Below are 16,817 nucleotides of genomic sequence, written 5' to 3' on the forward strand. Positions count from 1 at the left end.
TTATGAGCTATTAGGTCGAATTGTAGACCTTGTGTCACAGAGTAATATTTTCATTTGTGTATTGATATGAAAAGCAAACATTATTGTTCTGAGAGTGGCATTGTCCTGAACCCTAGCGCCACGGAGCAAGAACATTTCTGGTTATGAAGACAAATTATTGCATCTTTCTTGACACTTGTGCCGTGTACTTTTATATCAATGTGTGAAAAGTCCCGATAGTTTAATTACACCACAACTTAACAGCGGCATCTCTTCTTATGCATTCCAAGCACAAAATTCATTTGTTACTTTTTTATTTTATTTTAGGAAAAGGAGTAAACAATGTAACAAGTACAAAGTATTTTCATGTCAAACTGGCTGGCTGTGATGCCAGGTGTCATCTGTATCAGACGAAACTGGGATCTTTCTCTGTTGTATTATTTTTTTTTTCCTTTGCTGAATTTAAGGTAAAGTGTTGGATGCACCACTTTTGAAATGGAAAGCAATAATAATAATAACAATTTGATTAATAACTATACCAAAAGTCTCCATGAGGTACTGGTAGCTCAAGATGCATCCTACCTTGATACCACGGAGTAGCTTCTGAGCCACAAGCACACTCAATTGTCTAAGACAGTTGGTTAGTATGTCTGTTCTAGCATAACTATCCCCCACAAAGATTATTAAAATGTTTTAAATATATTCGTAATCTGAAAAATTCTGCTTTTATTAAACACATGTTTATACATACTTGTGTTTATTCATTAAATGTGTAAGGGTTGTTGAATGTGGCACATGTATAGTCATCAGTAACTCATTAGAGAATCCAAGATCATCTTGCAACAATGTGGCATAGGGACCACTTAGACATAGATGGAACTTTCCTAAAAAACAAAGAAGCCAGTGATTTATATGTAAATAATTATTACATTATAGACCAAAATCTCTTGAAATACTGTATGATTTAACCCTAATATAAAATCATATTATACGTATTATATAGGCAGTGGTGACCCAGAATGGTCTCTTTTGAACAATCAGTTACATCAGCATTTAATGTACAGATTTAGCCCACTCTCTTAGCCCACTTTCTTTCTTATACTGACAAAAATACATGTATTGTGCACAATTTAATAAGGTAAACGTGGGTTTCTACTGTGCACGTATGTTACGCATACCTCATTATTGAGCACAATGAAGGTTTTTCCCGCTTTTACGAATTACATGATTTTGCATTTATCTGCTGTAGCACTTTCACCAGGACAACAAATCTATCCGTTTTCCATGAATGTTACTATTCAGACATAACTTTCTATGGAAATGAAACCTCATAGAATGAAGGCATTACAGAGGTGCTTAGCAACAGGTATTGAGAGGACAATCATTTAAACTCTTCACAAGCCAAACAAGGATGCTACACAATAAAGCAATTACAGGCCTATTGCCTCAAAAAATTGTAGAAGTGTCAGAACCTGCTTTTACTGCGTTAAACAGGCAGTCGGACATTTTCTTTTAACGCATTAGTGAAATTAACTTCTCTTTCCACTGATACCCCTAATTCAGAATATCAGATGCTTCCTCCCACTTTCTGGTGTGCTTTTCGGTCTGAGTAATTATGTTAGAGATATTTAATTTGAAAAAGTAAGGGATTGTTTTACCTCAGGCAAGCTGAGATATGTCAACGCATGGCAAAACATGCACGGCAATACATTGTTACTCCCTTCTTCGTTCTTTCGTTCTCCCAGCATTACTACAAATAGTAATATAGCCATGAAAATTACACAAACATTATGGAGGCAGTTCACACACAAGGGGTTTTTAGTATATATATATATATATATATATATATATATATATATATATATATATATATATGCAAGCATTTATTAAGTACTGTGAAAAATAGAAATTGAAAACTCTTCTTTTTAACTCTCAGTGTTTGACCCTGAGTCTCACGTTTTTCGCTCTTTTCTAAGGGTGAAAAGGCAAAATCTCAATGTTATCCATTCTGTGTCTGACTCATTCATGCTCTACAGTGATCCGGTGATATCTAAGACTCCTAATTAGGGCTCTTGCTGTCAGGATCCCATGTTAATATCCATGCTTGAATGTATGTTACTCAATTAAGCGTATCTATAAATAACGAATAAAGTCAAGGTTTCCATGAGGATAGGTATCAGGACAGGAGTCTTTTAACGAGCCACTACATAGAATCTGCATGATGGGCCGATAAAGGGTTAAAATTTATCAGGTCATTTAGAAAGTTCTCAGTTATGAATATAACAAAGAAGGGTAGGTACAACCTGCAACATTTATATTTTGATGTCCACACTAGACATAGTGTCCTTCTTAAGGTTGATGAGAGGTGTCGTTTAAACAACAGTGGGTTGGTTAGTCGCTATCTATGAAGCAGTAAGTAATATTGAGGCAATCGCTGAGTTTTGAGCGCACTCTTAATAATTGCTCAACTTATGTTGATAGGCCCTATCACATAAATACATTCCAGAGTTTTACTTTATGGCAGCTTTATTTACAATTTTTTAATCAACTGTTGCTATGGATACTGAAGATGGTAAACTCAGGTTACATAAAACATGGAGAGAATTTATTCAGCTACAGAGGACTCATTCATCAATGTCCTTCACAAAAAAAAATGCTTCCTGTGACTGCTAATTGGTCTGTATTGCTAGCTGTGGATATTTTTCTTTTATTAAAGATAAATAAGTATTTATTATAGCTTTGCTTCTTGACAGATTTAACACAATCCTTTAGTACTGGAAGGTTCAATGATAATTGAAGTGTTAATACTTGATGTACTATACTGTATATCCTATATAAACCAAAAAGTCCCAAAATGATTGCTCTGTCACCTTCAGTAACCTCTCTGCCAGCAAGTTAAACTGTATTTATGAAGGAACTGTCACCTTTAATTCTAAAGGAACCGTCTTGTTATGCTGTATATTTATTACTCTAAAGCATGATATCACTATTAGACAGGAAAAATACCCTTCCTTGGGTTCTAGTTTCATAAAATGTCCTGTGAGGTTATGAACAGGACAACGCTAGGTTTGATGGCTGCAGATGAATTGACCAACAACTGGGTTGACCACATCAGCCACTTGCCCAGCAGTATGCACATACTTGGGAACTTCCCAGAGTAGGCTACCCAGATACCCCGGTCCTGAAATTGCGATTTTTAAGGTGAAACTGTGCAGGCAACAGATCTCTCTATAACACTCTATACCTGTGAAGTCTGCCCTGAGGGCAACCACTTATTCCTGCGTTTCATGATGTTCTTGGTCAGAACTTGTTGCTCAAGTCACCTTAAATGCACAATGTCTGTTGCAAACTGATGATCTTGGGAGAGGCTGCCATATTGGAACTTTCCTTTATAAAGAAACAGAAAATTCTATTGTACTATTTTAAAGAACTAAAAAAACGGTCATATTTAAAATATTTAGGGACTTTCTCTATAGATATGCAGAGTGCATTTTACTGTGCATTTTACTGTAGACTGGGAAGATCTGGGATACATTAGATCTACAATAGTTCAACAGAGGCGAAAAATGCTTATAGAATATCTTAATAGTTTAGTCAGTAGTTGTAGCTGTTTCTGCTCATTTTAAAAAGTTCACAGGTTGTTCAGAGTTCACAAGTTATGAGTTTAAAACTAAGTCGAAGCAGGGAATTGAAGAGCCCTCACAGGCACAAATGTTACAAAAAAGAAAGAAAGAAAAGTTTTTACAAAAGTTTAATATTTTATTTTAACTTTACAAAGGCTGCCTAACAAGATTATGGGGATATTACTGATATACTGTTTGCGTAGGCATTAAACTTCCAGATTTGCTCTTAACTGAGCTTAGGGAAACACTCTAACAAAGAACGCTGACTTCAATATTAAAGTCAGAAAAATTAAACATTTATGCATTTTGCCATCACATTCCTTGGTGCTATTGGTGAACTCACAAATTAAAAACAAAGCAAGAATTCAGCGGATACGCAGAAGATACAATTCGCTGGGTGTGCACTGAGCTATTGCTTTGTCTTGTGTGCTTATTGGTCTTTATTATCCAGACAGCAACCCGGAAATCTCAATGTTTATGTCTGTTATGTTTTTTAAGGTTGTGTGCTATTTTTTATAGAAATTAAAAACTGTTACACTATAGAAAAAATGTATGCTAAATATGCACACACAAGCATACCCCACAACGTTTTAGGACCACATTTCAAAAAGGAAGCATGAGAAGAGGTGGGGTAGGGTGACCTTACTTGTCAGTCCACCTTGAGGGCTCAGCTTAAATGCACCAGAAGGTGGCAACATGGGAGCTCCGAGGGTCTCATATCAAACCAGTGGATATCTCCATCTTGATAATCTTGTTATCATGGCACCTGTCAGTGGGTGGAATACTTTAGGCAGCAAGTGAACATTTCGTCCTCAAAGTTGATGTGTTAGAAAAATGGGCAAACATAAGGCAAACGTAAATCTGAGGGACTTTGACAGCGGCCAAATTGTGATGGCTAGACGACTGGGTAAGAGCATCTACAACACTTGTGGGGTGTTCCTGGTCTGCAGTGGTCGGTACCTACCAAAAGTCGTCCAAGGAAGGAAAAGCAGTGAACCAGTGACAGGGTCATGGGTGGCAAAGGCTCATTGATGCACATGGTGGGCAAAAGCTGGCCCGTCTGGCACCTACAATGGGCACGTGAGCATAAGAACTGGACCACTGAGCAATGAAAGAAGCTAGCCTGGTCTGATGAATCACGTTTTCTTTTACATCAAGTGGATGGCCGGGTGGATGCATCCATGGAGGCCGCACTTCACAACTAACAGGACTTAAAAGATCTCCTGCTAAGGTCAGAGGTTCAGGGGGACCTACACAATATTAGGCAGGTGGTAATAATGTTATAACTGATCAGTGTACATATATATATATATATATATATATATATATATATATATATATATTGCACATTTTTAAAGAAAAATGTCACAAAGCTTTAAAAATTACCAAAATATATGCTTTATTTACTTTTTGTTAGTTGTATAAACATTTTTTAAAATAAGATTTTTTTCTCTTTTAGAATCCAGATAAAATAATGGTTTTGTGTTAAGCAGAAAGACAATAGTGGGAGGTGAGTTGCATTAATTATTCATCGTTGCAGCTCAGACTCTGTGAAAGAGCAGATCCTGGCATTCCCTGTTACCAATGCAACAAGTAACTGGCCTATTCTCACACGAATCTCAAGAGACAGCTAATGCCTTCCCCGGACAGAATTCCTGTGTTTTCAAACTATATAAACTATATAAAGCATCACAATATGGATTTAAAACCAGCACCAACCAAGACGTTTGTTACTCAAGTTCACCTTACTCTGGAATGTCCTTTAAAGAAGAAATCTCATTGTTTTAGTAAGTAATGATTAATCCACATTTAAGTTTAAAATTGATAATCTGGCGATCCCTGTTAAAGAAAAACATGATTTTTAAAAAATATATATATATTCTTAATATTTGAATGTTAATAAATAGTAAAGGTTTAAAACAACAATGAGATTTATCTTTATTATCACCAAGTTTAATTTCACGTTGCAGTAGTCCAAAGCCAATCCATATTTGCACTTAAATCTGCAAAATATTATTAAATAACAGGCAGGGAAGTGTATCTAGGGTAAAATCAATTGAGCTACAGTCAACATGCTTTTAAAATAATAAAAAAGCCATTTACAAAGACATAATTTAATGACTATATAGAACAAATTAGATATTACAATCATTGCTAGAATAATTTCAATTGTGGTTTTACTTTTTGAGGTTGATTGAAAGGCATTTACAAAACCCAATGCAAATATGTTTTTTTTTTCTTTTAACTGTTGGGATGAATAGATCATTATGCAAAAAGTTGCCTTAAACCAAGAGATAACAGAATTTACAGCCAGGGGTGACGTTTTTAGTCTTGGATAAGGTTTCCTTGCTTTTGTGCTCTCGTTGGGGAATGCGAAGCTGTAAATGAGACTAAACGACAAACTTTCCCACTCAGAGACACCATGACAACACGGAACCGACGGGGAATTAAGCAATTAAAAATGCCCTTTAGAAACAAAAGTGGCAATAAAGTTAAGCCTATATTAATAATTATATATATATATATTTAAAATTTATATATTTTAATCTCAAACCTGAATCTAGAGCGCTTTCTCTTACTAAGAATCAATTTACAGGTTTTCTATACGTGCTTACAAAAACTTTTTGGCAATTCAAAATGTTTTTAAACTATAAATATAAGTGAAAATAAGTGAAAGATAAGTGAAATAATAAAAAATAATGTTTAATATATTGTTAGCTTTATAATATTTGCGTATTGCATAGGATTTGTTGATTTAATTATGAAAAAAGCTGTGTTTTCTAAATGAGTAACTCCCGTACTGTTTCAGTAAGCCAAGTAGCATTCTTTTCAGCTTTTTATTTCCTCTCCTACTCATCACTGTTTCGCTGCATGCATAATATATGTGGAGACACAATAGCACTAAACTTGTATAACCACGGGGCCTTCTGACGTTACAAGATAAGCGTCTCTTTGTTTTTTTGTTGTAACCATGGCAACTGATGCATGGGGAACCAATTCAGAAAAATGAACCAAGGACAAATAACTTTTCACGAACATCAAATAGAAGCCATTAAGTTTAGAAAGAAACGGATAAGTGGTAATCCATTATAACTTTACTGGGAGTAATAGTAATGAATTAAAACAATACATAAAGCAATGATACAGTTAATTTGAGACATTGCAAACTGACAGAAAAAACACATATTGCTTACTGTGAGCTTTTTTATGTGTTTGGTATCAAGAGGCTTCAGTAATATAGAGCTGGACGGGGAATAAACACGTCCATTTTGTTACATGACCCCATTGCCAGTCATACGTTTCTGTAACTTCCAGCTGTGTTAAGGAGGCTTCATCACCGGCCTCAGACGGCCTACTGGTAAGGAAGGCAACGGGAGAAGCCCATAGATACCAATGTGAGAACGTGCATGGAGACTAGGAACACTAGCAGTGACGCTGTGGCCTAAGCACTGCAGTGTCGCAGACATAGCACAGAGGCTGTGTCATTGATAACTTTGATCGCCTCACCTGTTATTATTATTATTATTATTACTATCTTTTATTTATATAGTGCCAACAATTTCTACATGTTTTAGCTGGCTTTCCCTTGTCATTCTGCGGAATTCCTATACAGCACTAAGTTGATAAGTCTATTATTGGCTGTTGTTACCAATTCGTCCTGGACCATGAATTGCTAATCAGAGTTGCCACCACAGCTCTTCCTGTTTGCCACCTGCGCTATACTGCTTGTTTATTTGCTTGCACCGTATATGTTCATCAGTGTCTCAGCCTCTGCTCCTCATATTAAGTCATCCTTCCACGTTCACATTGAAGTTCCTCTCTTGCTTTAGTTAGTTATATTAACCACACATGGCAATTTGAACTTGGAACCTCAATATCTGAGTGATAATGGCTATGGCAAAAACTGAAAAAGAGCTGTTTCTGTTCTTTTAATTGGGCACAACTGTCCTATTTTCGTGTGAAATGCATATTGGAGGCCATTTTGCATAGATTCCAGTGTATTTTAAATTAGTTCTAGTGTTCTTTAGCTACTGGAGTTGTTCTGTGTCCTCTCTGTCACCTACTACCCATTTTTCCTTTGGGTACCCATTATGTCTTGCTTGTTGCAAAGGCACTTAAGGAGGAACAGAGGTATCTAGGGGAAGGGTATGGGGTGAAATATAATTGTCCACTTTTATATAGTGCCTGATATACGATCAAGAGGAATTTGAAAGCTGCTTGTTGCTTCACTGGTAGCCAATGTAGTTTTCTCAGCTAAACAGATATGTGATCTAAGTTTGTGTTTCCAAGATATAATTATGTCTGCAGTATTCTTGATTACCATACTTGGGAACTTGTGGGTTCCTGCTACCCAGAGCCTACTCCTGTGGGAAGCGATCCGCTGACATTTGAGGTGTTCTCGCTGACATCTCGGCAAACACCCCCATTTAAAGGGGAAATTGGCAGGGAGTGGGGCTTGTCAGGACCTGGAGGGTTTAAGTGTTGACCCCAAGAAGCAACTCCAAACCCAGAGAGTTTCCAAGTATGTTGAATACCTGTAGCGAGGAGAACAGTTAATCTGGCATTCCTACATATTATGTTGTAGTTCAAATGGGATAGGACTAGTGATATGTTACTGTTTTTAGATCCCTTTGGTCTAGAAGATATGCTATTCTGTGTATCATGTCTACTGAGTTCAGAGCAAGTTTTGTACTTCTAATGCTTGATTCTAGCATCATCTGTTCAGTTTTATCTGTGTTGAGTTGTAATAGGTTAGCCATCATCTAGTCTTGAATGGACTGGATGATACTGACATCCCTTCGGGGCTGTCCTCATGATCCAAGATATTTCTGTGTATCATCCGCATACAAGTGGAAACGTAGCCGTCTTGATCAGATAGGGTCTGCGCAAGGTTTGAAGCATATGTTAAACAAAATGGGTGATAAGGATGACACTTGAATGACTCCACAAGTTACTTGAGCAACATGTGTGTGGTCAGTCAGGAATGATATCACTCAACGGATTGCTGAGCTGGGAAGTAAGGCAACCTCCTTAGGTATCTGATTATCATTGTATGGTAAAGGGTGCCAAATGCAGCATATAAGTCTAGGAGAAAAAAGGCTACATTCTTACTATTGTCCAGGAGATGTTGGATGTTATCCTAGACCTTAACCAGTACAGTTTTAGTTTTTATTTTTTTGGTCTGAATCCTAATTGGAGGGTATCAAGCAACCTATAGTCTTCTATGTGCTTATGGAGCTGGGTTGTGATTTTCAATTACTTTAGCCAGAAATGGGATGTTGGTGATAGGTCTAAAGTTTTCAGGGACATCTGAGTCAACGTTAGCTTTAGAAACTCACTCCCTGACTATGGCATGGATTGGTGCAACTAGTCTGAGGATACTTGGTGGGCAATGACTCAAAAGTAATGACTGTCCCACAAAAATGGGACAGTTGAGAGGTATGTGTTTATGTAGTACTTGCGTTTAGTTAGATTTAAAAAAAAACACAGGTTTAAGACGCAGCTTTCCAACTTCTGCTCTACCAAGGTGTTCCAAATTCTAAATTAGTATTTGTAAAATCTACCTATAGAAATGTAACAGTTTATTTCCCCCCCCCTCAAACTACAGTTACAATATAATTGTATAATGCTGTATAAAATATATTTATTTGTCCATTTATTGGTTGAAATTAAATGATGAATGTTTAACATTAGATTCAGCAGAGGGGGAAGTTATGTTAAATTAATTATCCATTGACTTTGAAATTATATTATGTGCTTAAAAAGCATGCTACATATGTTTTGTTTAATAATCGTACGCAATATATGTTCCATAAAGAAAAAAAATCACCTGGCACAGGCATTATTGCAAAATGTGATACAGATGTATTGCAAATATCCATAGTAATTGGATTTTAGCATATTATATTTTAGCTCCCTTTGAAAATATTGATTTTACATAGAATGTTAAACTGAAACAGAGAACATGAAGTCAACAAACGAAGCATTGTTTTCATATTCCCTGAAGAATTTTCACCTACTTTGTGAGTATAATCAATATAAACAAATAACTCTTAAAATATTTTATGTGATTGAATGTCGAACACAATTGCGGAGTATTGCTTTTTTCTTTTGGACATATTCTACAATGCTTTTATTGTTAAAGTCTTTTCTTGCAGATAGAGCAGACCAAGTCTTAAATAAAATATTTGAAGCTTTGTTGACAATTTTTGGAAATAATTAAAAAAATATACATTCCTTTTTGTTTTATATATGTGGCTGGATAATTATTAGTTTATTTAATCGCATCCAGCCTATTCGCCAATGAAAAATGAAGGATTTAGTTGAGTTCATGCCCCTTGTCACAACACTGCGCTTTAGGACTCTAGACGAGGCAACAAATTAGAACCACTCTGCATTATACAATACAGAAGATATTTGTGAGTGAGTGACCATCATATTGGAGGGTTTATGAAGTCTAGGACAAGAGTCTTCGTAAGCTAAAGCCTGAGACCTTAAGCAATAGCCTTAGAGGCCCAGTGGTTATTCCATCCCTGCAGGTGCAGATAGCACCATCGTTTAAGATACAATATACAATATACATAAAACTGGAAGTATGAATTGTTATACCAAGTCAGGTAGCTGATTGCCAGGCCTTTATGTAGTAATTGTTTCAAAACTGGAACAAAAACAAGCCACAGTAGACAACCCCTGCCTACCCTCCAGGAAAGGATATTCATATGATTTGCCGACATCAATTTAAGTGTTCAGGGGACATTTTGTTCCTACCTTCCCTGGCCAAAAGGTCAGAAGAGAGGGTTACATTTTTACACTTGCTCCAGAGAGCAAAATCCATCCATAAGTCTTCTTATTCAATGAAGATGTTGACCAAAAGGACAGTAACCAACCTCTCTGAAAAGGTCAACACACATTCTTCTCTAGCCTTACCAACTTCCTTGGTTCTTTACCCCATTGTCCTTACTTATGGAAAAGTGGTGGGGTGGCCTGAAACACCCCCATCTTTGCTGATGATTAGAATCTTAAAGTAATCATATATTTTAAAATAATCTATTAATGACTGTCAATTACTGAAGCTTTTTGAGTATTTTCAAAATACAATATCAATTAAAGTCAAATTATTACCTACCATGCACATATTTTTTAAAAAATAACTATAAGGAATAAATAAATAATTTAGATCTTTCAGCTTCAACACTACATATTGTTTCATAGCACAGCCTTTGCAAAAAATAATATAGAGTGAATATGCATTATTAACAGCCTTGTGGTTTTCTGCTGTTATTCTGTATTTTTTTTAAAAAAAAACTTTTTTCTTTATGTTCTAGTCTATCAAACAGTGTAGGTGAATTCAAGGTAAAGTTTTAGATTAGTATATAGCCTCAAACGCATATGGAAACTCTGGCCTTCACCCTCTGTAGTTTTCCACCCCTGTAAAATCATTCAGTCGTAACATTCTGCCGTCTTCTCAGCATCTCCTTCTACTTTTGATGTCTTTGCTTGTCTCCAGCGCAGGAGAACTCATGCAAAAAAAAATAATCCCAAGAACCAAGCAAGGGTAAGAAACATGTAGGAGTGCATACTGAGTCATTCTAGATGTTCTCTTGGATGGCAGTAGTTTTTGAAATCAATACTTTCAGGATTTACAACTCTTTTTTTGCTTTTACTGGAATGTATTATATTTTTATTGTTGTTTTAGCCAGCAGACATTTAAAATGATCCATTAGCAGTTAAAGTAAAAAAGCTGAACTTTTCACCCTAAATTAATTTGAAAGGAACTACCATCACCAATCTTTACTAGATCTACGAAACATTCTCTATGTTTCCCCTGTACATTCTGTAAAAAGGGTTGGATGCCCATGAGCACTGAATCGTGTACCCATATTGTTCCTATTTAATTGTTGTATGCACCACAAATACACCTATTTTCTCATTTTCTAGATACTCATTTTCCACATATTTCAACCAGAGAAACAACCTTAGTTCCAGAAATCTAGGCTTTAAAAACTATAACTACATGTTAATATACATAGATCACTCCTCCCAGACTAAAATCCTGAAGCCCTCTATGCGACCATAATAGTTTTTTGTTGGTTGTACTGAAAATGATAGGTACTTTCATTTCATTCATCAATGCAATGTGCGTAATGGCTGCATGCAGCCACTGTGATAGCTCTTGAAAAATGCTATTTGTAATATAGAAAAACATCAGCATTTTCTAGCTCACTTTACAGTGGATCTAAACCACAGAGAGTAATAATGGGGTCCCAATAGAGCACAACAAAAAAACTCGAGGGCTATGTATATTTAAATTGTATGTTTTTTTTAATTTTCATGTTCTGATCGAGAACTCATTCTATCAAGTAGTACCGTTCCAAATCCCAAATGGTCCACGCATTTGCATTGATACGTACAGTTCTAAAACTTAGCTTTTAGGATTTTGTCTTTTTCAACTCCAGCTTCTCCAGACCTTAATGGGCCGCATCACCCTAGAGATGACAGCATATCCTTGCTAACAAAACCTTTTGGTTGTCACTTATTGTGACATTTTTGTAATGTTTTGAGATATACATGGAATTGTTAAACAGTATCTATACTTACCAATACGTTTGCAACACTTTAATACACCATTACAGACAAGGCTCCTTTTAAAAGAAGTCATATTAATAGCTGTAGAGTATTTGTTGTGTAGGGTATTTGCGTACATAATATTAACCTGTCCAAATATTTTTCAAATATTCTACTCATACTTTCAACAATGAATGTAATTTTTTTTAAATAAGCAGTGGAGATCTTGTAGTATTTATGGCTAGTGGCATCTGTATAGTAAATTTGCTACAAGAAAGTAAAGTAAATTTACAAGACAGCTACTATTCTCTATTTTCACCCCTTCTTTTGTTTCAGTTAGCCATATAATTCCTATGATATTATTATGATTCATTGTTTTATATAGCGCCATCAAATTCCGTAGCGCTGTACAATGGGTGGACAGGACATAACAAGTAGTATGTAACATAACAATTTGACTAACAGAGACAACAGGTGAGGAGGGCCCTGCTCAGACGAGCTTACAGTCTAGAGTATATTTGTAATGTATGTGTTAACCACCCGATTCAATTGTACAGTGCTGAGTAATATGTTGGTGCTTAATAAATAAAGGATAATAATAATAATAATAATCAATTTAAACTTACATATCAACAAACTACTCTGGTCCAAAGTTTTAAAAGTGTTTTAAAGGTCTTATCAAGTAAGCAATTGAATATTGCTGGTGAATAGTCCAATCAGCATATATAGAGAGCGAGAGACAGTATTTAGGAAACAAAACATTTTGTTTAATCAAAGAAAAAAGAGTTTAAACTGTAAGTCTTCCCAATTATCGTGACAGATTTAGCAAATAGTTTCAATCGTGTCTTAAAACATATCTTGCTGTTTAGCGCACCTGCCTGGTTTCCTGGAAAAGAAATGAAAGAAGGCAATCATGATAACGAACGACTGCAGCTGATAAAACAGCAGGACACACACATGGCTGCGCTATACCACTCACTGATAATGCAAAACATTACTCTCTGACCTATAGCCAAAATCAGTATGGATTTTATGAATGGGTAAGCATCATTCAGTGATCAAATGAAGAGGTATGATGCTGGGGCAATGAATCTTCTCCAATGCTTCGCCTTGATGCTCATAACTAGCACTTTTAGACATAATATTTCAGAGAAACAGCTGTGCTTTTAAATATATTTAAAATGTTTCATATTTTTAAAGCGTTGCAAAAAAAAAAGAGTGCAAATGCCCAGTACGCATTAATATATTCCAGTCCGGCAGTTAAAATGTTGACAATTATTCAAGAAAATAAAAAAAAATCTGGACCATATTTTTAGTATGATCTTATGATAGAATCTGTTAAGGTAATTATAAAGTTTAATGTGGGCTGGGAGTTGGAATAATCACTTCCTTTGTCTTGTTTGAATCGTTGTAAGCTCTATGGACTCTAAAAATAATATAATATGAGGCAGAAGGGAAACTTTAGGCTCAATGGGAGTTAAAGAGGACGCTGCAGCTTATGTGAGCTCAGTGGGCGAAATCGCTCTTGGGAATTTAGTGGGTTTGTTAATCAATGGGAATTCTTAGAACTTCATGAGTATATTAAGGATGATAAATCTTAAGCTCTTAGTCATATAATGTGATCATTTAGAATTCATCCAGTAATGCCCTTGAATAGTTTTGCCGTCTTATCATGACAACGGGTGAAAATTGGTTTCAAGGTATAGCGGTAGAAACAAAGGGGGCATGTTGGAGGCTTGATGGGTTCTAGAGTAAACAACCAAGAAGATATTTGTAAGTTCTAGAATATATTGATGGAACAAGCCAAACAAAGCTATTGTGGGAATAAAAGTGTAAAAACATAAAATATGTAGATTACATAAAAATGTTAAAATTCTTATCGCCTTGAAATTTCTGTGTTATCATGATGGCATCACAATTATCACCCAGTATATCTCCATTAGCATACCAAGCCCACAGACACTGCACGATAGTTTAGTTTGATGGTTGTGATTATTGTTGGCTCCACAAGGGGAAAAATGTAATTTGCTGATCTTGAAATGCAGCTTGTGTAAGATACATCTATTACAGCCTGCCTCCGAGATGATTTATATGTACCAAGTAAAGATTGGTCCTAGAAAGTAGGTTTAGTTATATATTTTAACGGTATTTAATGAAAGAGTTACTTACTAAAGGTGTTACGGTACAAACGAGTGGAAATGGAGGTGAATCAGTATGCAATAAATAGTATAATTATCCTTTTAGTTCATATTTTACTTGTGCACCAATAAGCCAACATTTTTCATTATACTGTATATTCATTATATCTATAAATATGCATTTTAATCAAAATTGAGGTCAATTTGCCAAGTGTATGTTATATAGAATTCCCTTATGACTACAACCCATTACTCATACTTAAGTTTGCTCAATGCTTTTGGTTAAAATATTCTTGGTTCAGTGACACATGGGACAAAACCTACAACTAATTACCTCCCTACACTAATTTCGACTACCTTCTCAATTCCCACTAATGTACATATTGTGAGGCTGACTCACTTCAATGTTAAAATGTTTTGTAGTTGCTCTGTGATATGAGATGTTTAATCTCATTGCATTAACCATCTCTATCAGAGCCAGATATACGTGGCTGCATGTTCCATTTTATTTAAATGGCTTGTTGGCAAATCAGATAAGTATGGGGGGACCTGGCATTTGCCCAGTGTGCGAGATGGCCAGTCCGGGCCTGATCTCTGTATACATATATAAGGCCATGTCAGCATGCAATTGTCAGTCACGCTGGATGGCAAAGTGTATTATGAGTGGTAATTCACTGTATTCTTTGTCCAGAGTGACCAAGAATTCATAGCAAAGCTCTGGCAGATAGTGAAGAGTGCAGAGAGGAGATAGACTGTTGGATCATGTTGTGTGCAGGGGTTGGAGTAGCTGTTGAATAGTGTTGTGTGACGGAGCGGGTGTCATATAGTGATGTGAGCAGGGAGGAGATGGGCTGCCAGGGCAGAGTAAGGGGGCTACATACAGTGTTGTGGGTGCATGGGGAAGCTGCCACAAAATCAGACATAAAGATAGGGGGAGGGAAAAAAGAGAGTAAGAGAAAAAATGTGAGGGTTGTTAACATTAATTTCCTAAAACTACAGGAGCAGAGGTTAAGATGTAATGTAAGAACGTTTTACTTTACTGAGAGAGTAGTAGATACATTAGAAGTGGTAGAGGCTAGTAAAGTAAGGATATTAACCTGCAAGCTATAGGAAAGTAACTCTCCAGACTCTAAGGCAAGACCAAGGGCTGATAAAGGTTTGGGTCTTTACATCTGGAAAAAATGGGTAGACTAGATGAGCCAAATGGTTCTCATCCACAATCAAATTCTTTGTTTCTAGTCTAGATGGAGAATTCATCCATTAATGCCATGGGTTCATCCTTACTCAAATAGCAGTAAAGATATGTATGGAACATCAAGTCGCGTAATAAAGATATAATTTTGCCTCTGTATAAATCAATGGTAAGGCCGCACCTTGAATATGCTGTGCAATTTTGGGCACCTTTTCTAAAGAAGGATATCATAGCACTAGAAAGGGTGCAGAGGCGGGCTACAAAATTAATAAAAGGAATGGAGCACTATAGTTATGAAGAAAGGTTAACTAATTTAAATCTGTTTAGTTTAGAAAAACGTCGCCTCAGAGGGGATATGATAACGTTATATAAATATATTCGGGGCCAATACAAACCATTGTGTGGAAATCTGTTCATAAACAGGACTATGCATAGGACACGTGGTCATGCATTTAGACTGGAAGAAAGGAGATTTAGACTAAAGCAGAGGAAAGGGTTTTTTACAGTAAGGACAATAAGGATGTGGAATTCTCTGCCTGCAGAGGTAGTTTTATCAGAGTCTGTACAGACGTTTAAACTGCGACTGGATGGATACCTGGAAAAACATAATATTCGGGATATAATCTTTAATTATGGGGAAACAGCTTATTGATCCAAGGAGAAATCTGACTGCCATTTTGGGGTCAAGAAGGAATTTTTTCCCTGGTTAGTGCAAAATTGGAAAGAGCGAAGCCGGGGTTTTTTTGCCTTCTTTTGGATCAACAGCAACAAATTAACAGATATAAGAAAAGGCTGAACTTGATGGACGCATGTCTTTTTCAGCCTATGTAACTATGTAACTATGGAACAAGCATTATAAATAGGTCTTAATACATTGACAAAAATAAATTCTCTTGCATGGATATTTAAGTGTCTTTTGGAAGATTTTTTTGGGGGGGGGTACAGCAGATAGTAGCAATTTCCCTTGGTAAGAATTTGTTGAACAAAATTATCAATTTATATTTAAGAGGATTTGAGAAAATTCGTGTTATACACAGTATATTTAATTTTATTTTTGAGTTATGTATTATACTATTTCAAAGGCTTAAGGTTTTCATGTGGGATAGAATAGAATCATGATTTTTTGGTTGGTTGCTTGGCAACAGATTTTTCATTTCTTGGAAATGTAACAAAGTATTCCACTGCACAAAATAATATTGCTTCAATGGATGGATTTTATAGGATCAAGAACAGCTGGAACGTGCTCATATTATTTAAACTTTAAAGTAACAATATCAAAGGCAATGTCAGTATATTTCATAACAAAATATATTGTTGTAA

The 16,817-nt window shown here is 35.9% G+C and overlaps 1 protein-coding gene across 1 annotated transcript in view; it reads left to right on the top strand.

Annotated features, from left to right (window-relative positions):
* Window positions 1-5,207: 5,207 nt before the first annotated feature.
* The window catches only part of C11H10orf90 (chromosome 11 C10orf90 homolog), a 36,322-nt gene continuing 24,712 nt past the window's right edge, over window positions 5,208-16,817 (top strand). Inside the window, exon 1 of the mRNA XM_053451133.1 lies at window positions 5,208-5,389. Within this exon, the coding sequence (XP_053307108.1) occupies window positions 5,236-5,389 (154 nt within the window). The 5' untranslated portion in view covers window positions 5,208-5,235. The remainder of the gene's footprint in view (window positions 5,390-16,817) is intronic.

The sequence above is a fragment of the Spea bombifrons genome, chromosome 11, assembly GCF_027358695.1.
Source record: "Spea bombifrons isolate aSpeBom1 chromosome 11, aSpeBom1.2.pri, whole genome shotgun sequence".
NCBI classification, from domain to species: Eukaryota; Metazoa; Chordata; class Amphibia; order Anura; family Pelobatidae; genus Spea; species Spea bombifrons.